Below are 24,396 nucleotides of genomic sequence, written 5' to 3' on the forward strand. Positions count from 1 at the left end.
ATAACCATTTCAGTATAATTTGATAAGAGACTCGTGGGTAGTGATGCCTGAAATGATTTGGGCCCAAGTGTATAGTGACAGGAAGAGGAAAGGGGAACAATTGTGAAATATTTTGTCTTCCTTTTCACCCTCCTCCTGGTGTTTTAATTTCCAGTATTATTCTTGCACATATTCATAGAAGATGCTGTGGGCTGCAGACCTGTTTGATGATTTACCACCATCTCCCTCTCAGTTTTTTTCCATGTGGTGTGTACTGCACAGCAAGACGGCCATTATCAGATCAGCAGCTCAGTGTCAGATATGAGAGGTAGTAAACTGTAGCAGAATGAAATGGGCGATTGGGAACCGTTAGTACTGAATCTGTATAGAAAGTGGAACATGGAAATTAATTATCACACTCCTCATTACTGTCCATTATGGATTTGTCTCAAGTATTTCATGCTATGTCCCATAATCCCATGTCCTTTACATAGACATTGACCCTTAGGCTGCAATAGGCAACCAGGAAAGTCTGGATGGTTCTAACTTTGAAAGTTATGTTACAGTCTGTGAACACATTGGCAATGAAAAAGTGATAAGTACATATAAATTGCTTCCTATTATATAAAACTTTTAAGTAACACACAAATGAGCATAAGGTATCTTGGGAAAGTAATTCATGGTTAATAAACTGGGGGTGTTGTACAGAAGCCAAGCAGTAAATCCAGTGAAGCATGAGATTCCATATACCTTAATTAAGTGTAGTTCACATATCACATATTGTAACTACCTAGTCAACATCTGTTTCCTCTTTCCTTTAAATGCATTTAGTGGGAATACAAATGAGTTTTTTATGCGATCTTTGTTGAATCTGTGTGTGAGAACAAATTCAATGTTTCTTGGCCTTTGACCAGTTATTATTTTACTTCCCCTGAGAAGTTTGTTAAAAACTAAAACAATTCTCATTTGCGTTTCACTCCACACTGAGCTGAAGATATACAAACTCTGTTTGAAAGCTTACTTTAGGTCACTTGCATTATTTATTTGTTAATTATCACTCCAGTCTGAATGGCTGTATTCTAGCTATGAGCTGTTGACCAGGGGTGGTTGGTGTTACAACTGCGCTGCTTGTCACCGCTGCAGAACGTCCCTTGAGCCACACTTTTAATCAGGGGAAGGGAACCTTTTTCACATCGAAGGTCATTTTAGTTTTTATTACTGCCTTTGCTGGCCATACTCAATTATTGAACATGTATTATGCTAACCTCTGGTGATGCCTGAAACAATTGCTTCTCTTTGGTAAGGCACCTGATGTCATATGGTAGTGATGATGATGCTTACTGCTGGTTTTAGCCAAAATGGCTTGATGAAACAAATTCTCACCTTTGTTAGTGCTATGCATAACTTGCAAAGACAAAATCTATCTACGTCAAATTTAGCAGTCATCCAATTTGCAAAAATGACTGGTTGGGTGGTATTTGGTGTTTCATTGCAGGTCAGATAAAAAAATATAATATAAATTTCTTGCCATTATTTAACATCTTGTACCATCAATTATTCATATTTCAATGATTGTTCAAAACCAAATGACACTTAAAACATTGACTCTGTCTGTCTACCACTCCTGCAGCAATCACAAGTCTCTCCTTCACAAAAACTTCTTTAGAGTTGGGTTTCAACTTTCAACAAAACTTGCCTGCATAACATTGTTCCTCTCAGAATGCAGTCTTGTAAAAGCTGCTTGTCGGGCTGTCAAAAGTCCACCGAAGATCATTAAATTTATCAGAGCACATTCGTCCTTACAACCAGTTTAGCTGCATCTTCCCAGCTGTAATGATGCCCGAGTTTGGACTTTTTTCATCATTCCGACCTCGTCCTCTGGGCACACTGGCTTGTCTTTAACATCATCAAAAAAATAATCTTTCATCCAATTCCCTTGGACAAGCACAACATTAAGCTTCTAGTTATTTGGCGGTCACCATGATGCTTGTTAGCGATGACAAGCAACAGATACTTGTGTGTTTTTCTTCTCCATACATCCAGAAGGGACCACCCTCACGGACATGTTAGTCCACTAACTATTTCTGTTTTATCACAGGAAATGTTAATTGCTGTCATGGGAATCTTACTGTGTTTCTGAGTTGCTCTTTTTGTATGTGGGGATTGTCTCTGGGTCGTATACAGCCAGCACGAGGGAGGTTTCCCACCCCTGCCTTAAATACTGAAAAGAGTGCAGGGAAAACTTTCTCAAAATTCTTCTCTGTCATGTTTTTCTAATGAATGATATATTATAATTATATACATTTCTACACCCCTATACATAAGACTATATTATATATAGTGATAGACACACCCACACACTGTATCATTTACATGTCTACTGGTATTAATTGCTTTATAATTGAAAAAATGGTGAGTGGTTTGATTGAAAGGTCAGTGTTTGAGGACATGCTCCACAGACTTTATCTTGGAAACCGTATAATTTAGAAGAGTAGAATTACATTTATGTCAAGTATGACTCATGAAAGGTAAGGACTGTTCACATGCATGGTAATCAAGTGAGACAGGCCATGTTAAATTTCCAACTTGGCTCCAAGCAGAAGCAAACTTTCTTGTCTAAGCAGATATTAGTTGTCAACGACCCTCAGATTCTAACTCCCACTGAAATGTTCTCATCAGCAACTAAATGTTTATCACTATTAACATTGTACCCATAGTATACTCACCTGAATGTTACTCACAGAGCTTCTTTGGCTCACTCCCATCTTTTATACATGCCATTCTTAGAACGCTTTGATGCATTTGAAGCAGTCAGAGGAAGTTGCAGAGGTTGAATACATCATATTTTGCAGTGGCTGACATACCATTTCAGCAGGCTTTGAAAAGCAAAAATGCAAGGTTCATTTCACATGCCTTTTTAATGTTCATAGCCTTTGCGGAACTTCTTGACAAATGTGGACAAAAAGGATTGAGATGTTATGTATCAGAGTCTTGCATATCCGTATGGCTTAATGCAGTTGCTAGATATAGATGTTTTAAAATGTCCAGACCTTAGAACTCCAGATAGAAGTACTAGCTCTTTTTATCTTAGTCATCCACTCACCAATCATTGTATTTTGCAAGTCCTCTGAACTGTTCTTCAGGCATACTACCATCATGAATTTGCAAGGTTTCTTAATAGATTCCTTATATTTCAGCAGTATTTGTCATTCAGATAAACACATAAAAGTGACCACATGCTTCATAATTCCAAACGTTCCCCTTTGGATTTTGTAGTTCTGTGGACGGATAAGTCATTCCATTGTCTTTTAAAGCTTCAAAACGAACCCAGTGACAATCACAGCCATTTGGTGATTAGCAGGGTTAAAAGTCAAACACCGAGGTGAAAGATTTTCTGAAATTCTAAGACGTTCTTTTGTCCGACATCAGCCACATGTCTTTTAGACCATGTGGATAAGTGGTTCCTATTGTGCAGAGCAGTGTGCCTTGTGACAGGGATAGGGCATTGTTGATGCTAAGCAGACAGCAAAGAGTGGTCGGGGCACCCGCATGGAGGTAGCTCACGAGGGTTTAGAGATTTAAAATGTAGTCATGAGATGACTAAGGCAGGGGGATTAGAACCTCAGAGATCTGTGGCTCACTCCCTCTGAATTAGAGAAAATGCGAGGTTTAGTGGACCACTGGGCTCAGTAGACATGAGATGCAGCTGAATGCATTATCTCCTTACTGCACTGCATGAAGGAAGGTTTACTCTTCAGCTTCTTTTAGAGTAATTTAAATATAATAGAGAATGAGATATGGTCTTTAGTCTTTATAAGCTTGTATTGCATGTGCCAGTGCTCAGTAAGGGTGCTCCCATCCATCACCACAGATCAGTTTTGGATGATGTTGATTCTAAATCATTTGAGTGTTCGTCTTCATAAAGTTTGATCAAACAAGCCAATCAAACAACAAAAACGTTTTAAAAAGGCAAACTCCGTGAGACATTTGGATTTTAGTTAACTGAAGGAATGTGACAAGTCCGTCTCAACTCACTCAGCCTTTGGTAAATGACACATTGCAACAACAGCAACCCCTCAGCAAGGGCAGCAAGAAACCAAAAGAGATGTCAGCCACGATAATGGAACTCCTATATCCTCATCAATAACCGAGATCTATTGTAGAGGACAAAGTGTTCAGAAGACTCATACGATGTCCTTCTTGGATTCACACTCTGCCTGGGCAAAAGTTTTTCACTGATGAATGCCTGCCACAGTTCTACCAATCACGTCGACAGCTTTATGAAGGAAATAATCTGAGCCTTAACTTTTTTCCATGAAATAACTTCAGAGATGGACCATTGAATTAAAGTCCTTGAAGACTTTAGCTCGATTCCTTGGTCAGAAGTGAGAAAACTTAATTCACAAATTCTCCACATTCCTGTGCCGGTGTGTGTTTGTTAAAGACATGTTCAATCATAAACACTGACCTTGTCAGGACCAGTGGGCCTCATGGGGACCAAAGCCCAGTCCTAAGTTAAAGGGTAAGATGTAATTATGGTTAAGTAAAGGTTATGGTTAGGCATAAATGGTCATGGTTACGTTAAGGGAAAAGGTTTTGGTCTGGCTGTCGATAATAAATGGTCCTTATAAGGATAGCAAACCTGTGTGTCTAAACTTTATCATTCTCAGAGCAAATTGAAGATCAAATCAATATTTCCATTCATATTGCATGTAAATCTACCTTTGGTCTAAATTATTGATAAAAGGAGCTATTGCTTAAGTAGGTTCAACAAAGGGGTCCTTAAATGAAACTTGGCATTTTCTTCCATTTCAGCAAAATGTGCTAAAGAGTAAAGTGAGTAAAATATTAAATATTAAAACATTTATGGAGTATGCTATGAGGCAACGCCAATGACAAATCAAAACAAGAGTTAAACTTTACTGCTCCAAACTGCATAAAACAATTCTTCTGTATTTTAAATATTTCTTATGATTTCACTATGCTGTGAAATGTTTCTTAGATTTTGAAATATAGAAGCTGTAACGTGACCCAATTTTCCTTTAGGGATGAATGAAATCTCTAATCAGTATGGGTGGATACCGCTGCTGATTGGCCCCAAAAATCTTGATCGGTGCACAGTTCTGAGTGTTACTTATTCAACATGGTTCGACTTTAACAGAAGATGGTGATGCACCCCACTGCTTTTCATCCATGTCATGCTGACTTCCTGCTCCACACTGCTCCTTCATGTCCTGCAGCCATCACTTTCTCCTGACACCAGATAATGCAGTGGCATAAAAGCCAACAGTCCATTACTGCTTATCACAAGTTATCCCGCTTCATTTTATAGTATGTAATAGCCTGTATCAAAATGTGCTGTGATATATCATGATATAGCTCCTGTCTGGTTGTAGCTTAACCCTTAAGCTATATTAAAACAAAGAAGTGCACGATCAGCAGTTCTTCAGATGATGACAGATGTACTGTACATTACCCGACTGGCTTAGCCCACCACTGGCATAGCCCACCATAATCACATTGTGCCACGCCAACACATGCATTTCCACTACAGCCACACAATGCTTGGCAGCACGGCTAATCGGGGCCAACCTGGGACAGTGTGCTCCTTCAAATTAAAGCTCTGCCTTGTGCTAAACTGACTCACTACATGTGTGGTTCTGCTGGTGACCAGCGAGAGAGGGCTGGGTTTAAGAGTCTGCCGCAGCTCTCTGTGTTTCTGCAGCTTGTTTCTAACTGAATCTCTGTGGTTTAGAGTTTATTTTCACTCCTACGTTGCTTTTGTGTGTTTTTATCTGCTACTCCAAGGTAAAAGCGTGAAGAAGCAATGGGCCATGAGGTCGAAGATATTTTTCATCGGGCTAGTATAACGCATTGTTATCAGTTTGATAAAAACTGGTGCACACAAAAAGTTGTGGATGTATGTGGTGCACTTCAGTTGGCTGATCAGTTTTAAATACTGGAAGAGGGAACAATACTGATAGACACAACAGCTAAGAGCACAATTTCTACACTGTGTCTATATGGAAGGTGTGTTTGTTGGTCATCCATCTCGTGCATCTGACAGAACAGATCCGCTCCTATTACAGTATAATCAATCCAGCTCAGCTTTATCATCCTGCATTTTAAACATGTAAGTACAGTGACCATGTCCTGAGTGCAACTAAAACATGAGTGACCTACAACTCATTGCTGAGCCTGAAAAGCTCCTGTGTAGACACACATGGAGCAGTAGAGCTGCAGCTGCTGCTCTGTTAATGTGCTGCTCACACAATGTTGTCTGTGTAGAAGCGTTGTTGGATATCTTGTCTTCTATTTAACATTAGACACAATCTTCTGTTACGTTTGCTGCTCATCATTTCTACACTTTCACTTATTGATAAAGTTGGATCATTTACACGTCTATGTCTGTTACATTGTCTACATTTGATCCAGTTAGTTTTTCTTTCATGTTAATTAAATTAGGAAGCAGACCTATGACAAACAAACATCCTACAAACTACCTATACTTGACATTAATTGGTTTGTGTGTCTGATGTTGCCGTGTTGTCAAGTGCATTGTATGAGATAACTTTGTTTTACCTTTTCATTTTGAAGGAGAAAATGTATTAACAGTTCGATTTAAAGTCATCGCCACTGTGTAATCATTATGGTATTACTACCAGCAAAGTAAAAGACCTCTTAATTCAAACATATTGTTGGAAGATAACACTCAATACTTTGAGCCACTACCTCTTTATAAAATGTGATATTATATATCATGTACAACACAGTGGTGCCAAACTCTGGAGTCTTTACTTGTTCTTCCATCATAGTTTTTGGAACAAGTAGAACAAGAATATTTCTGTCTGTAAAAGTACGTTGCATAAGCAGGTGCATGGGGTATATCATGTTCAAACACACAGCCCATCATAATAATCGTGAGAGCACTCAAGGCCCACATTAAATATTTCATTTGCTGCTAGAAACTCTGCAAAAGCACATAATGGTGTTTATATATTTTCCCATCAGGGTCCGCGTTTCCGACCAAAATACCCAGGCTAAGCATCTCCACCTTTATGACTGTGTGTAGCATCAGCAGCTTGCATCTTCGCACTGAATAAGAAAACCTGCACCTCATGGTACAGGTGGGATGGAAAAAAATATACATATCTGATTAGGGAAATAGATTGAACCTTAAATGCATAATAGCTTTTCATGTCTGTGTCAAGTGTACATTGAGATCCCTGCTCTCACTGAGGGCTACTCTCTCCCACAGCATCACGCACACCCAGAGGACTCACTTAGGAATCACTCATTATAGCAGTTACATCATCCTGCAGAGGGAAGGACCTGCAGTGTTAGTGCGTGAATACAAGTAAATAGAACATTTGAATAATGCAAAGGAACTTTGCAATTTTACATTTAATGCTTTAATTGCATTTTTAACATGAATTTGGCACTACATTCAACCTATGCCTTTTCCATAGGTGGATGACTAATTGCGGCAATGACAGCCCTGTATGATATGTTGATATATCGCCTTGCTCTAGTTTACTCTCTGGTTGTTTCTCTCTGAATTCATTAGGAGAGAAGTTGAGACTAAAATTCGTCAGATAGCAGCACTTTGTAAACTTGTTTCCCTAGTTTGTCAGACTGTGATGAAAGATCAGGGCCGACCAAAACCCAGGGAGTAATCAATCAAGATTTTGAACAAGTTGGATATTTGCTTGTGGATTTAATAGACTTTTTGCCGAAAGACTTGACATATTGTTGTTATTTACTTTTGTGTAAACTATTCAAGCTCTTTCATAGGAAGTCAAATTGAGATTTGAGATTTACAAAATGTATAAAAAGGCTTGTGTTTTTGGCATTTTGTGTCAAATCAGCATACATCTTCACCTGGAAAATGGGAAAACTACTAAGGTATAAGGGCCATTTTTCATGTCACTGTGATTTTAAGAGCAAACTAAAAAGCAGCTTCCTGAATGAAAGCGAGGAAGGAAAAGATTCACAGGGCCTGGATCTTTTCCATCAGTCACTGCTTTAGTTCCCCATTGCTTCAAACATCACTGTCCAGCTGGACTGGCAGCCATGAGCACAATGTGCACAGTTTACTAATATCAAGTCCAGTTGGAACAATTAGCTCAGATTGTAAATTAAGGCTGCCTGGTGCAGCTGAAATCATGGGGGAGTGTAGGGGGAGTGTCTGGCCCAGCAGCACAGCACATGAATTACAGTGTCCTCTCAAAGCCTGCTTGTCTCAGTGATCAAATACCTTACAGTAATCAGTTAATGAATTGTGTTGGACTCCTGCTGTAGGTTGGATTTTATAGATTAAACACATGGGTGAAGACACTGATAAGCTTTAGCACCATGCAGCTCCTCCCCTGGATGTTGAAACCAATCTCTTCCTGTTTGGTACCTGAATGCTATCTCTAGCTGGGTGTGAGCAATGTGCAGCCTGTTAGCCAGGGCTAATCACGCCTGTCATTAAAGCACCGAGGCTCCCTGGCTACTGCTGATTAAATCTCACTGTAGGTAATAAATAGCTCTGCACCAGTGGAACACACCTAATCAAAAAGTTTGTTTATGAATAATTTAGTTTGCTTTTTTATTGTATTTTGTGAACATGCATGTGTGTGTCTTGAAGCTGTACTGAGCTTGTTCACGCACCCTAGTTTAAAGTTGCACATGTTGGCATCGTGTTACAGTGGCAGGTGTATCGCCTGCTAGAGTTTCAGGCTGTTAAGATCAACTTCCAGTACCAGGTGAGACACCACATACCTGTGATGTGGACTTTTTGGTCATTTACTGATGCTTTAAAGCTGTGGAAGCCTTCAGTTATGACAACGGAAGGCTTCCACAGGTTCTTTTTCATGATGGGAAGGGGAGGGTGAGGTGAGGAGTATTTAGCTGCAACATTACATTTCAACAGTAGATATCACTAGATTCTACACACTGTACCTTTAAAAGGTTCATACCTTTCAGAAAAATCACAATAACAACATTTGTAAGCATATTAAAGAGATTATAAAACTGTAAGGACATTCTGCTTTCCAGGATGTCTGGAGTTGTGCACCTCATCTCTACTCTGGGTCTGTGCCAACGCAGCCAGTCTGGACCAATGAGAGTCTAAATGTGTCGTGCAGCTGTGCACAAGTGAATGCAGTTGGTCATGGGTGAAATATGTAAAAAGTCATGGGTGGACTCTCACTGGGTGAGTATTTGCCAATGGTGTTGACAAGCTTGTTGATGGATATTCATACACAAAGTGTTACTTTGCAAGCTGATGCAAAACTACGCACAGAAAGCATCAGTCTTCCGGCTGAATGGATAGAGTGCTGAGCCACTGAGCCAGCCAATCAAATGCTTTTAATCTTGTTAAATAATGAACGCATTTCCTTACCTGCCTCGGCCTCTTTCTCTTCGCTCCAAGCTGTTATTCTCAGGGTCTATTAAACGTCTCTTTAATTGATTAGTGTTGGCTACATTATAAACCACAGTCTATTATGGACACATTGTTATTTTTACCTTCTCTGTTTATCTGTGAAACAGGCATTTTGCATTTTGCCTGCAGGTCTTTTACATTTCAATATGACAGGATGGTCTTCTGCTATTATAATTCTAATTGGGATGTAATAAGGTTGTAAACGTGGTGATTGAACAAATCCTCCTTGTGTGCAGGTTATTTGAGCACTCTGCCATTTGTGTTGGCTGATTGCTAATTTATGAACCCAGGTGCTGCTGGAATCTCCCGGGTTTGATGACTTAGATCTTTGCGTAATTTATCGTGCATTGTTTTTCATTTGGTCACTTGATCAATTGGATGACATGGCTCCGTACAGTAAATGGAGACTGGGAGGGGCCACTCAGGATGTAATCTGGTGCTGTTATTACCTGCACTAAAGGAGGAGGCTGGCACAGTTAGAGACGGATGAGGACGTCAGATCTCTTGAGAAATTACTTTTTGTTTGCATATCAGGCACTTAGTTACTGAATTTTCATCCCAGAGACTCAAGGGAATTCATTGTCACCAGCGGCTTTCCACAGCCTTGATAACCTTATTGCATTCACAGCTATGACTCTCAGTTTGATGCCTGAATTTGAAGAACACTGAGACTTAAATGAATTTAATATTTGAAGTACAAAGCAAACAAAAAATGTGAATCTGCAGCCATGACTACATCAAAGCCGTATATATTTATATTGTATGATTTATATTTCCATATGTAGGGTGAATCATGTTAAAACATTAAAGTTGGCACATTTATGGGGCTTTTGACACTTAACTGACAGGACTGTTGACAAATGTTATACAGTAATTTGTTGGAGTGCATCTGTGTGAGAGGAACAAAGACAACTACAAAGTCCCAGTCAATGCTCAATGTAGATTCAACATGTGCATTTGATATTATCTAGGGCGCCGATGAAAAACTATTTTATTATATATTCATTTTTGCTCTATTTTTACCATCAGTGTCTATAAAAATGTCAGAAAACACTGATGAATGCCCATCACAGTTTACCAGACTCGCAAGATATTGTCTGTTTTGGCCTGAATGGCATAAAATCTAAACGATATTCAGTTGCTTGAATTAGAGTATTTTTGTTCGTTTATTTATTTTTGGCATTTTATTTGTAGTAAGCTGGGTTACTGGGGGAGACACCCAGACACTACTGCCCAGCATAGAGTGCTCAAAGCCCGGCCACAGCACCACCAAGCCCAGGGCAGACACCCAGGGAGCCATGCACTGCTCCACAAAGTCCACCCGTAGAGTTAATTTTGGGCTTTTCATTCATGTTTGGACCTTAAAAAGGGAACTTTTAAAAAAAGCTGTCAGTAATTTAATGCTCCTGTCTGTGTCTATCATTCATGCTTTGCACTGCGCTGACCAATTCGAGCCAAAAAGAGCGCACCCCGCCATCTCCTCCAGCTATCCATACATTGTCTCAGTTTACAAATTCAGTTGTTTTTACCCAGAGTTTACACATTTCTTTGATGACAGTTTGTGTGTGTGTGTGTGTCCTCAATCGTTTCTGCCATATAGCTCAGTGGTTGTGTTCAGACTGTAGTGAAATATGTCACAGTCAAGAGAGGAGGTTGCTGAAGGGGCACATCAGTCAGATAATGTCATTGAATCTTGGCTTTTCTCCTCCTTGTCCATTTTGTTCTGCTACGCTGGTGGACTGCACTGTTCCATATTTAACAGACACTGGTGTTAGACTGACCCAATCCAGCTTCACTCCGCTCTCAGCTGGTGTGCAAAGTGGCTTCGATACCTCCACTTTACAGCTGGGAAAGACATGGAGGAGTCATTACCTCACTGCTTGAGCGGTCATCTCAGATCCACCTTCTCTGTCCTGCAATTTTCAGCTGTTTTGTCGAGCTGAATAGAGGCAGGAACACTGCACTGTATGATACAGTCTGTACATCAGACATCATCTGTTTGTTTGTCTATTTGTCAGCAGGATTACTCAAAAACTGATTTATATCAAATTTAGGGATTGGCAATGAGTTAGAGAAGAACTAGTTAATTTCTAGGATCCAGGATTTCTTTTCCACTTAACATTTCAACACATGGTTGAGTTATTTTTTTTTTGTGAAATTTGTTGGAAAATTTCAAACTACTTGTTTGACTTTTAACACAGGCATGTCAGTGTTTGGCCTTGTTGGAGGCAAGCGCTCTGTGTTCCCGTTGTATTGTTGTTGTTTTATTAACTTAATTGTTTTGTCAGTTTAATACCAAAAGACCCAAACTGCACAAATTGAAAAGTAATTTGAAAATTCAAGTCAAAATTATTTCTCAATTTAAAATAATTTTGGTCAATCGAAGCTGATCTTTTTAGTATAAAGTGTTTCCAGTAGTAACTGTGACTGTGCTATGAATTGAGAATAAGACTGAGGCAGCACAAAAAATGATCAGTGGAAAACCAGAGAAGAAGCTGTGGTCTAGGTTATATTGGTGGAATGCTGGTGCGGTGATTCTACATTTACCTAGACCTAGCAGGAATAAACCAAACAAAGAGGAACTGGTGTGTAGCTGCCGTTGTTGTTCCTGGTGCATGCTCATTACACAAAGCAACAGTGGGCATGTGTGTTTGCTAAAACCTCCCATTAACCTTCACACACGGATACAAAGAAACTGGAGTTTTTGAAAATTTGCAAAAAAGATTTTTGTCTTGCAAACTCTGCATTAGTGTGGACGGAGCATGAGTCTGAATATTTATGTAGTTATATTTACTCATTTCCACCCGCATAGGCAGTAAAATCATAAATAACAATGTTTCCTGCTGTGGGTGACATGTTGAGCTGAGTTAATAAAAGTAGTGATTTCTGTCTTTGAGAAGTAACAGAAATGACAGTTTGTCAACACCAAAGCACGTGAACAGGAAGAGGTGGAAGAAAGAAGTCGATGTCGGATGAGAGGCGATCGAAGAAACAGACAGTGGAAGAAAGAGAGACGAGCTTCTGCTTCATTTTTTATTTTATCTCAAAGCCGCTGCGCTTGAGGGAAAGAACTGCATCTTCACTCTCCAATAGTAAATGTAATCCATAACTGTGATTGCAGGCTCGTGCTTGGATTGAGGTTACATGATATGCATGAACATATAGAGCAGAGTGGAACTGAAGTGTTGCTCCAAAGTTTCATCAAAGCTCTACAGTGTCCACAATGTTATTCATGGCGTATTGAATCCATATTTTCTACTCAAACACTCGGTCAGCAATCTCTCCAGCTTCCCCTGCTCATTAAGTTTGAAAGAACATTGTTGTTAGCCTATGTAAATGAGACCCGGTGTTCCCATGTCAACCAAGAGGAGATTTTGGAGGGAGCTGTGAGGAGAAATGACTTGTTTCTTGAGGGTGGTTGCTTGTGCAGGTCTGAGTTTCCTTATGTGAAAGGGATCAAAGCAATCTTACTCAGCCCCCTTAAGAAAGATAGCTGTACGAACGTGGGAAATCAAATCTGCTTCAAAAGGGAACACCACTGGGAGCCGGAGAGATGAGACGGCAGTGAGAGAAAAGGAAACAGACGTTGAAAAGACTCTTGTTGCACAGTAAGAGTAGAGAACACGGCTTTTCCCCTTCCCGTCCGCAGAGTGTACATGCAAGATGACTTTTTTCAAGGTATATCGGTGTAACGATTTGTCTGAGTGTACTTCTGCGCAGATTTGGAAGAAAGCAAGCGAGTAGAACAAACTGCCACATGTGCGGGAGAGAAAACGAGTGGTAAAAGAGGTGGAAATCACTCTTGCAAATGAGCAAACACTGACAGTCTGAGTTGGAGATGGTGGTTTTGTCAAACACGCTTTGATATGATGGTGTTGATGCCTTGTGAGTCGCCTCCCGTCCCTTTAGCATATGCTATGAAAGCTGATTTCACAGCTTATCGCCTGCTCTGAGAATAAGCCTTGTGAGGAAGGTGTGACATCAAATAGCTCAGACAGATAGAAGCCAGAAACCCCTCTATTCCTCATAGTGACACGTCGCCCTCCTCCAGCTCTGACTGGAGGGTTTAGATGTGTGCGCGATGCACAACAAGGACTGCTCCACATGCAATCTGGACGCACTGCTTTCCCTGTAATTTCCACCAGATCCTCAAAGGTGTATTTACTGTAAATCCTGCATGTGTATTACCATCATCATAATATAAGGAGCTGATATGACGCATGTGCTGCAGTTTGCTCTTACACTCTGGTGATGGTGGCTTGTGATTTCCAATAAAAGGTAACAAGGATGTTTTGTTCACTTTTCTGTGCCATGTTACCCCATTAAATTCCACATGACATCTATTATCTGTTGTGTGTGGAAAACATTCACCCCCTGCAGACCTGGATAGGTGCTTTCAAAAGTTTGTAGTTTGCTCTGTCAACACAATAATGAGTTGTTGAGCTTAGATTTGACTGCAGAATAGATGCCATTAGTCATCAGTAGTTAGAACTAGGCTAATCCCTTTTCCTGAGTATATTAAAACATGTTTGTGTTTAGTCATGCTTCCACCAGAACTAAGTGTGCAGCTTTTGTTCGGAGCCTCGTGCACGACCCCTGCTTGCAGATCCACGTGTTAACATCAAACATTCGTGCATTGTCTGGTTAGGAGAGAGAAAAAAAATTGTGCCACATGCTCTGAAGCCTCCAACGAAAAGTCAGGGGAGGTTTCACCTAAAATAAATTGTAAATATAATTACAGTAGAAATAGATTTTACACATGGGTAATTATGAATAACTGATCTCAAACCCATGAGACAATATGAATGAACTAATAGCTGTAATTCCATTTGAGTCTACTTGTTTAATAAATCAAAGTATTGCTGCATTGTTCATTGATTTTGGAGTATAATCCAAAAATGACGACATAAATTCAGATTGTTTCTGATAATCCAGCGGATTATGTTATTTACTGTTTGGAAAATTTGATTGCAAGACTAATGTGTATTTCAAAAAACCCTTACCTGATGACCGTGCTGTAGGGGGTCACAGCTGTGCATGCCTGCAGGGCCATGGGGCTCACTGAGACCTGAGTGAAAAATCCTCTCTCCCGTTTATTTTGTCCAGGTGGGCAGGCAGTAAGGCTTGACAGAAGATGCGACGGGGGTGGTGGCTCGTCAGATGGCTGGGGACAGGAATGGCAATCCTCTCTTTGCTAACCCACAGCTGGGGCCAGGACACAGAAGGTATGAGCACAGCACACAGCACTGACACCAACACCCTCAGGTCTCCCTTTTGTCAACTCACCGTAGCGGCAGTGCCAAGAGGAAACTTGTAATGTGGACAGGGCAATGTTTCTTCTCCCTCACAGAGGAGCAACTCTGTGTTAAAGAAACTTTTGCTTCATAGTATCACACTATTCTGATAAATAACGCGCCAAACCGAGGTGTCTTCAAAGTGTTGCAAAAGAGGCCAGAGGTAGAATTCATTTTTGAAATATTTAAAATTGTGTAGTCATTAGGGCTGGACAATACGGCAATCCATATTTAGGATCAGCACAATAAATACTTATACCTCCTCACTTGCAGAATGCATAAGCAAAATATATTTCTCTCTCTGTCTCTAAATATATACATTTTTATCATATTGCTATTGATGAAAATGTAATTATTGATAACATTTTACTGCCCAGCCGTACTAGATTTACAGTTTTTTATGTATTCATAGGACGTATAAATGCTTATTGTCTCAGGGGCAGATACTGCTGTATTTATTTTTTTGCTGGAAATAAATATATAATTATTCTAAGCTTGTTTGAAGTACACAATGTACTTGAACAATGAACAATTTTCAGAATATAGCCTATTCAATGACATAAATGTGCAGCTTACTGAATCAGGATTTTTTTAATCTCAATTTGTGTAGTGGTTTGTGACTTGTTAATTGTATGTTTGACATCGAGGAGGAGGACTGTGCCACAATTTCGATGTGCTAGTGTACGAAGTACGACCTTGCAATAACAATAAAGTCTTTTGAATTGAATTGAATTTGAATTGGACATATAATTGTCCCCTCTCTGTAAGTGGTGACCCCTTTATGGTCCCTGATTCAGACAAATTCTAGATCCACCCCTCTTTCATCTGCAAGTTCATACAAATGGACATTTTCTGTTTATATACTGCTGACAGCCAATTCACATTATAGTCTATAATATATAATATAATATAAGTCTATATTGCCAATATTTGCAGTGAGAGAAATTAGTGTTAAATGTTGAAGACAGCACACAGAACTTTTCCTGACCAAAGTTTAATTTGGACCATCGCTCTCTGGAGAGCTGCTCAACATTAGTTCTTCAGTGCAAATAACTTTGCTCTCGCAGTATATTCTAACTATCCTCCCTTTCAAATTTGCATAATATGTATTTTTTCTGAAAGACATTATTTAGAGCGAGGGCATAAATCCAGCTTTCTTCCTACACAGTTCAGTGATTGTGCTAAGAGGATTCTCTTTGTAGTTTCATGTTTAAGTTCCCACATTACAGAGGGGATCGTGCATTCATAGTCCAGACTCACCGACTTCGTAGCAGATGCCAGTTAAAAGTGAATTTCCGTCTGTATAAGACTGGCAGGTCTTTAAACATGGTGCCGAGACAAGCCTTAATTCCCCCCCGAGCAGCAATATTATACATGATCCAGGTCAATTTTAAGATGCTTTCTTTTCAGAGGCTTGTTGTCTTTATCCAAACCCTGTTTCCTTCTTTCTTTCTGTGCATTTCCTGCTTCCCAGCATTCCTTGACAAGCTCACTGATGTAAAAGCATTTTAGATATCTGCATCATACTTACTGTCAATTGAACTGCGATGTTTAGTTTCAGAGGATTTGTATGATATCATTAAGTAGAGAAACGGCTCGATGTTTGACTGACTGAGCCTTTGAAAGGGAACGGTTGCCTCATGGTTTCCTCTTCAGATGAAGTTTCTCTCCCAGGCTCTGAGCACATTAATAGACAAGTAGTGTTGTGTGGTGTGAGGAAACCATTGACCCAAAACATAACAGCTGTGGAACTCAAGAGCAGCCCTGTGGAATACGTCCTATTCAACTTCCAGCAGCTTTGGTACGCAAAGATATTATTCATTTTTAAGTGTCTATTCATCAAAGCTTCAAATGCTGCTGGGAGACATACAGGTCAAATTGTCCTGATTAATTAGGTTCACTAACCTTGAGGTAAAATGAATGTAAACGCGCTGATGCCACAGTGTTTTCCTGCGCTTCTCTCTAACATAAAGAGATCAGAACGACAGCATATTTACAAGTGCAGGGGGAATATTAACATGGAGCCTGAGAAAGGATTTTAATGCAGAGACGTTATAACTTCAGTAATTATGTCTACACCAAGGATGTTGTGTTTTCACCCTCGTCCATTGGTTTTTATGTTTTTTTGAGTTGTAAGCATTTTCAGATTCAGATTTCACTAAAGGAACTGGAGGTGTTTTTTTCCTAACTGTGATTTCAGCCTCATTTTAAAATGTTTTGTTTTATCTTGTCTTCTCATCTGTAACATTATTTTAAATTGTTTTTATTTAAATTTAAACCTTATTATTTGCTTTTTAAACAGTTTCCATTTTTCATTTTTGTAAAACACTGTTATTGTGTTATGAAAGGTGATATATAACAAAGGTTTATTATTATTGTCTTTGAGATTGTGACATTTGGTGCAGCTTGATTTAATTCAAGGGGGGAATGCACTCTGATGCCATTTTAAGTTAATTTAAAGTTCCTGTTTGCATTTTATTATCATATCATATGTTTTTTTTTAAAACCACACATCCTCCCATACATTTTCAGAATCTGTTAAATGGGTAAATTATCAAGTTGCCTCCGTTCGTCTTCCTCAATGTTCAAATCCAACCCTGTCTGAGAGAAATCATGTTTATGTATCGCTAATTTGTTTTGTCAGTTGTGTTTTGAGGGGAAATGTAATTGCTTCCTGGATTATGTTCCCTGGCACTGTTTCTCCTGGTGTAGGAAGGAAGCGCTGCAGTTATGCACTGCACACCAGTTGTAGGAGGTCAGCGTGGTTGAAAGCGCAGGATTAGAACCTCAGGAAACCAGGGAATTTGCATCCAGTCCTAGCGTGAGTGTGGTCGTGGTTTTAAGCAACAAAAGCACTTCTGATGAGATTAAACATGTGTTGTGATTAAAGATAGTTTTGATATTTAAATCACAAACACCTACCCTCACCAAGTGTGGGTGCCTTAAAATAACCATACAAATGTAAGATTAGTGTTTTACAACAAGTGCATTGTGTTGATCAATGAAGTTCTATCTAATCTTAAAATTGTATTAGTGAATATTGCAGGAAAAGTCGTCAGTGAAAGTAAGTGTAAACATTCTGACACATGGTCAATATTTGACTTAATAGAAAATGTCATAAGGCAGTATTGTGTTTCTTCAAAATATATTTTTTTTCAGTTTGGTTTTTTGAAGTTGTTAAAGTCGTTCACACGTTTTTGAATGCCATCCCACATAAATGTTTTATGACTAATTAAAAATAACAGCATGATACTAAATAATTGTGTAATTTTACCTGCTCAAACATCAGGGATGATGAATAATTGCCTTAATCGCATAATTTTGTTACAACTGCAATATCAATTTGGTATTACTACCAGTAAAATGACTGCAAGCTGCTTCTGCACCTTTTTCTTCTGTTGTTTACTGCTGTCTCGACTTCAACTGTGATTTTTCCTAAAAGACCAAACTATCAAAAACGTGTTGATCCAGACAAAGACCACCTCTATGGTCAAACGAAATTTTGGTTGATTGCTCCTGTTATTTTTTGGTTCGGGTTAAGCTGCGCCCTAATTCTGTCGATTTTTTCTTTTCACATTCCTCGGAGTAATTCCACAGTTACCGTTTTCTTTATCTCCACTTTTTTGACTGATTGCCTCCTTTTCTCCAGTGATTATGGATGGGGCTGCAGTCTGTAATTTTACTTGTTGCTGACAGAAATGATTATGTACGGTGGGACAGAGTGTATCAGCATTGTTGTGGTTTGAAGGGTGAGGGCACACGCAGGCTCTGCTGTGTTGTTGCCTCCCTCCGCTGCTCGGTGTCACCCAGGGATGATCTCAGTTTGAGTGGGGATTTTCACCGCCCTCAACACCACATCTCTCATCTCCCCCCTCTCATAAATCTCCCCGCTCTTCTCACCTCAAGGCGTCCTTGGCTTTTGGCTCTGTCAACTTGTTTGTTGTCTGTCTATCAAATGAAAATAGCTGCTGGAAATTTTTTTGGATGGCACCGAGCTTAGGAGGCAGTGTACGTCACAGTGTCTTTATTTAATTAGCAGGGAGACATTATGAACTTCATTCTTCTGATTAATGCGACTGTGGACACAGTGTGAGGAAACTGGGCTGACCTTGGGAAACGCTTGGCTTTCTTTAACTAATCAATTAGTTGATATCATTTTGAGAGGACATTTAATTATTTGGTGGAATTGTTCTGTCGGAGATTAATGCATTCATGGTAGGATCGACCCCCCCCCCCCCCCAAACACACACACACACACACACCCCTACCTGATGCTGCTGTGATGTCGGCCAAATGGTCTCGTACCCAACAGAAAATGATTTTTGACTACATGTGCATGGAAATCCTGCTGTGCGCCTCATGTATGTAAATTGATTGCTGCGTGTGTGGAGACGAGCTCTCCCAGCAGTTTAACAAATGGTAATGAAAGGTCAAACTTCAATCTGAAGCGCAGCGGACAGATGCAGACTGCCCATATACCTCTAAATCCCCAGCCGCTAAATCCACGTCAGACAAATGTATGTATGCACAACACGCTCTGCTATATTAGTGTATGTGTGGTGAGGATAAGTTAATATGCCTGTGGACAATTCTGCCATGTGACATCAGCCTACCTTCCTGTCTCCACCGCAACTCTGTCCCCATGCCTGTCTCCCTCTTTCCCCCCTCGTCTCCCATCTGCACATCCATTTTGATCCTCGATTGTTTGTCTATTTTTGGGATTGTCTGATTAGGGGCCAGATGTGCAGACTGCGTCTGGCTGCAGCAGAGGCCTGTGGAGTGGGGGAGTAGTGGAGAGACAGCGGCAGGGGGTTTTAATCTGCTCACCGCTAGGCTGTAATCAGGCTCTGGGAGCATAAGAAGGGAGGAGGGGGCCAGTCTTGGCAGGACAAGACTCTGCGCTGCCTGGGATCATCGGGGCCCATCCTGGAACTCAGTGTGTGAGCGCTGTGCATGCTGGACCATTGGCTGGAAGTGTGATTGCAACCTTTGCTCTCCTGCCTGTGTGGTTAACCTCACAGGGAGACAAAGATAGGCAGCCATGAGGGGGGGAGGGGTCTGAAGATGACTGGGAGGGGGAGCCTCTGCAAGGGATTACACTTCACCAAAGTAATCCCCCTTCTCTCTTCCATTATCAACCACTAATGATTCACGAGATGCTGCAGGATTTCATTTTCACCATTTCTTCATCACTGCTACAATCGCTGCTGCTGCTTTGTTCCCCCCTCGTCTTTTTTTCTTTCTTCACTGCCTGCCTCTCATTTTCTTTTCCTTTCATAACAACACGTCGTCCCCAACTCATGACCCTTACAAAATAATTGCGTAAACAGTTACAGAAGCCCCACGGAGAGACCCACAATCCTGATGATTTGTTTTGAGAGAGAGAGGATGATTTGGAGAGGAGGTGATGGATGGAGACAGAGGAAAAAAAGGCAGCCATTACATTTCTTTACCAGACAGAGATGCTGCATGAAGAATCACTCTAGCTGTTTTTTTCCCCCTGCCAACTATATAGAAACGGCTGGACTTCTTTATGTTTACGTGGTGGGGGTTGTTTACAAAAGAAAAAAATCCCAGATTCTCAAATATTACCATTTATTGACTTGGATTTAAATTCATGAATTGTTAGTTTGCTGTGATCTGTATGTGATTATAGCTGCACCACATCTGTTGTTTTGGGGGACGTGCTGTGGCATGAGATCAAAGATCCCTTCAAAATAAAGAAAACAAATTATTGTTAGATTCAAATACTTGGCTTCCATCTTCCATCGCTGCTCAAGAGTGTGTGGAGTATAACGTTCCTGGCAAGACAGAGCTTAGTCGCAAATAAGTGGAAATAAATCCACTGTTGCTGTCACGACCCAGAACTTATGTCTCCATGTGGACATATTGTATTAAAAATAAGTTTCTAACACACACTTTTATACGTACGGCAAGTTCATCCCTTTATGACACAGATAACCTGAGTATCCAGCCATCAGTTTTCACAATCAGTTTTTTAGGTGCAAATTATTTGTATATTTAGCAGCTAACTACATATTAGAAACCAAATTAAGCCATATATTTCAAAACGGATGGGGAGTTTATTTCATCAGGTATGCAAGGCAAATTGCCTCTAAAATGTCCGCACTTTGTAAATATAATGTGTCATATTTGTTTCCTTGACTACGGCCCCTGTGAATATTAAGGCTCATAGATCAACACTATGGTGTTTTTGGAAAGGTTTAGCAATTTAAAAATCAATTGTACCTTTTTCAATAACTGCAATCTGTGAATACATCTAGTGGGACTTACTAACCTGTAAATCACAGAAAAACACGGAGCAGCAATAAAACTACTTGACATGTATCGTAAGTCTGACTCTTCAGCAGATCGATGCTAAAACCATTAGAAGACAAATGTGAAGACTTAGGAGTAAAAACATCTGCAGTTATTAACCACTTTGTTTGATTTGGTTCATTATGCAGTATAAATGGGGAATTAGAGAGAGATTGTGAGAATATGAAAGTATGTAAGTACATTTTCTGGAGTCATGAAGAACACAGCAGGAGATTCTCTGACGTGTTCACAACAGTAGTAGTATTTCCAGAATATTCACTCGAGGGGTGGCGCCTGAGTAAAACATGCTGGAGGCATGATGAATAAACGCCGCTGCGGAGAGTGTTTTTGTTTACAGCACATTGACACCCGCATAAACTCTCTAATGTTGTTGTTTCTCCAAGTTCATCTTCTATGTGGATGGCACCTCTTTTCCATCCCGCGATATTACATCTCCTGAAATTTGCACTAGGAGGCTGGCAGGAAATGTTCCAGAAAATGTCCACAGCAACTGATTTGGATATTAACATTTCAAACCAGCCTTTCAAATGTGTGGACTTCACTCCATGTCTGAAAGCAGTTATACTTCAGCACTGAACAACAAGTTGAGACAGAAATTTGGACGACTGTCCCCAGCCCCCCCTTAACACAACAGATTGCTCATCTGTTTTGACCTGCTGTCTCTACATGAGCAGCCATTACCTGGCAATATGTGCCGCTGGACAGCTTCCCTTTGTCTGTCTCACGGTCCTCTGCCAGACCCTGTTGGACCTGTCCCAGAATGCCCCTCTCCCCCACTAGGCCTAGATCCATACAAAATAAACTCCATCAATGCAACAGGGAAATTAAAACAGTATCCCTGTTTGTCTCCACTCATCCCTCTCCTGGGCCATTCACCACCCCCAGGGATCAGTCATAAAGTAATTACCTCCAACCTCCAGGTTTTTGAGTAAGACCCTGATCACACCAGAGGTCAGTGCATGTGTCCTCCCTCATGTGGAGCACCATGGCTGAACAAAGAGAAATTCTTTTTTCTGTCCATGCCTGAATAACCTTCCATAGGCGCTGTCAGACGTGTCCTTATCAACAAATGGAGGCTGATATTTATATGAAAGGGTTGGACGCATTAGCAATTGTATAGGGGCATACAGTACGAGACATTATACGATAAGCGGAACCTTGTGGGTGAGCTGGCAGTTTGCCATCCATCTAAAGGATGAGGAACGAGTTCCTATTTTCTTCTTCGTTGCTTCTGCCCTTTCTCAAGAATCGTTCTCTCTCTGCTTCTCTCTTTTGTTCAGTTCCTCTCGTTTGACAGTTCTTAATGAGTGGCTGGCCACATCTAGAGGGGGCAAGCATGACTCGCTGTTCGTTAGCTTCGCTGTAATTTTTTGCCTCACCAAGTTCTTCACGACAGATGCATCTGTTCCTTTTTAGGTTTTTGTGCAGTTTAGATTGGGTCAGTGCAGTCTCGATCTAGTTGCTTTATAGGGTCAGATCTTTAAAATCAGTTTTTCTCTGGTGGGAGATTTTTTGTCGAGATTTCAACTCTCAGGTAGCAGGGGTTTGATTTATTGGTTGCTAAAAGGGGGCTTTTGCAGAAGCCACAGGAAAGTACACACTATTGAGTCAAGTGGCAGGTAAAAATGTCATTTGAACTAAATGTCAGTGAGCAGAACTGCCTTGTTGCTCCAGTAATGTAGGAGTGGATGAGCTGCCTTGTGAAGATCTGAAATGCTTAGGGAGCAGCCTGCATCTCTGGCCATCTCATTGGAAAGAGCTACCTACGGGGGAAAAAAACAAAAACATATATTGGTGATACATTTGAAGATTTTCATTTTCTCTATCATGAAATTACGTAGACACTTTTCGCATTCTTCAAAACAACTACCAGTTGACTTTTCCCCCGTTCAGACGTTGTATTAAAATGCATCCTGAATGTGTCTCCTGTGACCACTTGTTATCAGATCTAACCTTCTCCACTATATGCAAATAATCCCATTTATCATTGGCATTTACGAAGACCAAATGATGTTGTTTTCACCCAGTGTGAGCGTACAGATGTGCCAGATGACAATGCTTATGTCTGTGTTTGTCGACAGAGAGAGAATGAGCAGAGAGAGGAGGGACTGAATGAATGAATGTGCAGCTCTGCCAAGGAGAAACTTTTGACCAATTTACTAAATGGATCCATTGTTATGTGGTGGTCTGTGTTAATATTACGCAAGGCATAAGAATGGTTTTGATTTATTGTGGCGGGTCAAAGGATGTCAGCTGAGTGGACGGTCCTTCATATGTGGCCCAGGACGCATTCACGTTCATACAGTGAAAAGAATGTGGCCACATGCGTCCCAGACCACCTTCGAACCTCAGCTGTTAGAAAGAGAAAACATTTACGAAGCATTTCATCATTTCATTGTTGTCTGATCCTTTTTGCTTTGCTCTTGATTCTTTTGTAAAAAGTGATGTTTTTTTTTTAGGGGAGATTGTTGTTTTGTTCAAGTGTTCTATGAATTGATTGAAGCTTGCTTGCATAATTTTCCCCCCCTACCAGATGCCTCTTTGAGACAAGCAGAAATCATTTTGTAATTTAATTTTGACCGCCTCAAGTCAACATTGTTAGGCTGATTAGTGAGAGGATCTCTTAAAGTGAGAGCAAATTACCCCAAGGTCAAAATTAGATTTTGATTGTCTTCGTATAAATCCGCTGAAGTGTACAGTGCCCTGATTACTTATTACTGATTGAATGTTGCTTATTGCATTTGCCATCTCTGACTCCACCACCACTATCCAACAGTAATTTCATTTTGAACAGAGAACAGGTTAATGAAAGCAAAATTTTTACTGGATAAAAAGCCTTTGCTGAAAAATCAGATTCTGCAGTCAATGTAAAAGCTAGCGAATAATATAAAACTACAAGATTTAATAATAAGGCTACCTGTTTGTTTCAAGGCTAAGCGCATGACCTATTTGAAACCAATGGATGCGACATGGCAAAAAAACGAATTTGTTCTACAATGCTCTTTGCTGAATGACATCCTTTATTCTCGTCTATTTATTCACTGACTCTCAAATAAACGCAAAAATGCCCAAAAAGATTTCAACTGCTAGCATCACAGTACTGGCCAAGATTAAGTCAAGTTTGGAGATCCAGTCTCCTGCCAAACCCAGTGAAGTCTCAGTCAGTGTCTTATTTCCAGTCACTGTGACTTTCTGCGTATGAAAGTGCATTGTGTGTACATTTGATCAAACATTAGAGCCTGATCCTGTTTATAAGGCAGAGTCAATCAAATCTATCTACATCAGATACCTCCTCATCTTCTCTGACTGCTTTGTCCTTGGTCAGGCTGCATACTTTTTGCTGAGTGGCTTTTG

The 24,396-nt window shown here is 40.2% G+C and overlaps 1 protein-coding gene across 4 annotated transcripts in view; it reads left to right on the forward strand.

Moving 5' to 3' along the window:
- The window catches only part of LOC109636652 (protocadherin-15-like), a 190,050-nt gene that overhangs the window by 39,748 nt on the left and 125,906 nt on the right, over positions 1-24,396 (forward strand). For all 4 annotated transcript variants that reach the window (XM_069538674.1, XM_069538672.1, XM_069538671.1 and 1 more), the window contains one exon: positions 14,516-14,634. In XM_069538674.1, coding sequence (XP_069394775.1) covers positions 14,544-14,634 — 91 coding nt within the window. In that variant the 5' untranslated portion in view covers positions 14,516-14,543. The remainder of the gene's footprint in view (positions 1-14,515; positions 14,635-24,396) is intronic.

Source organism: Paralichthys olivaceus, chromosome 14 (genome assembly GCF_024713975.1).
Source record: "Paralichthys olivaceus isolate ysfri-2021 chromosome 14, ASM2471397v2, whole genome shotgun sequence".
In the NCBI taxonomy this organism is placed as follows: domain Eukaryota; kingdom Metazoa; phylum Chordata; class Actinopteri; order Pleuronectiformes; family Paralichthyidae; genus Paralichthys; species Paralichthys olivaceus.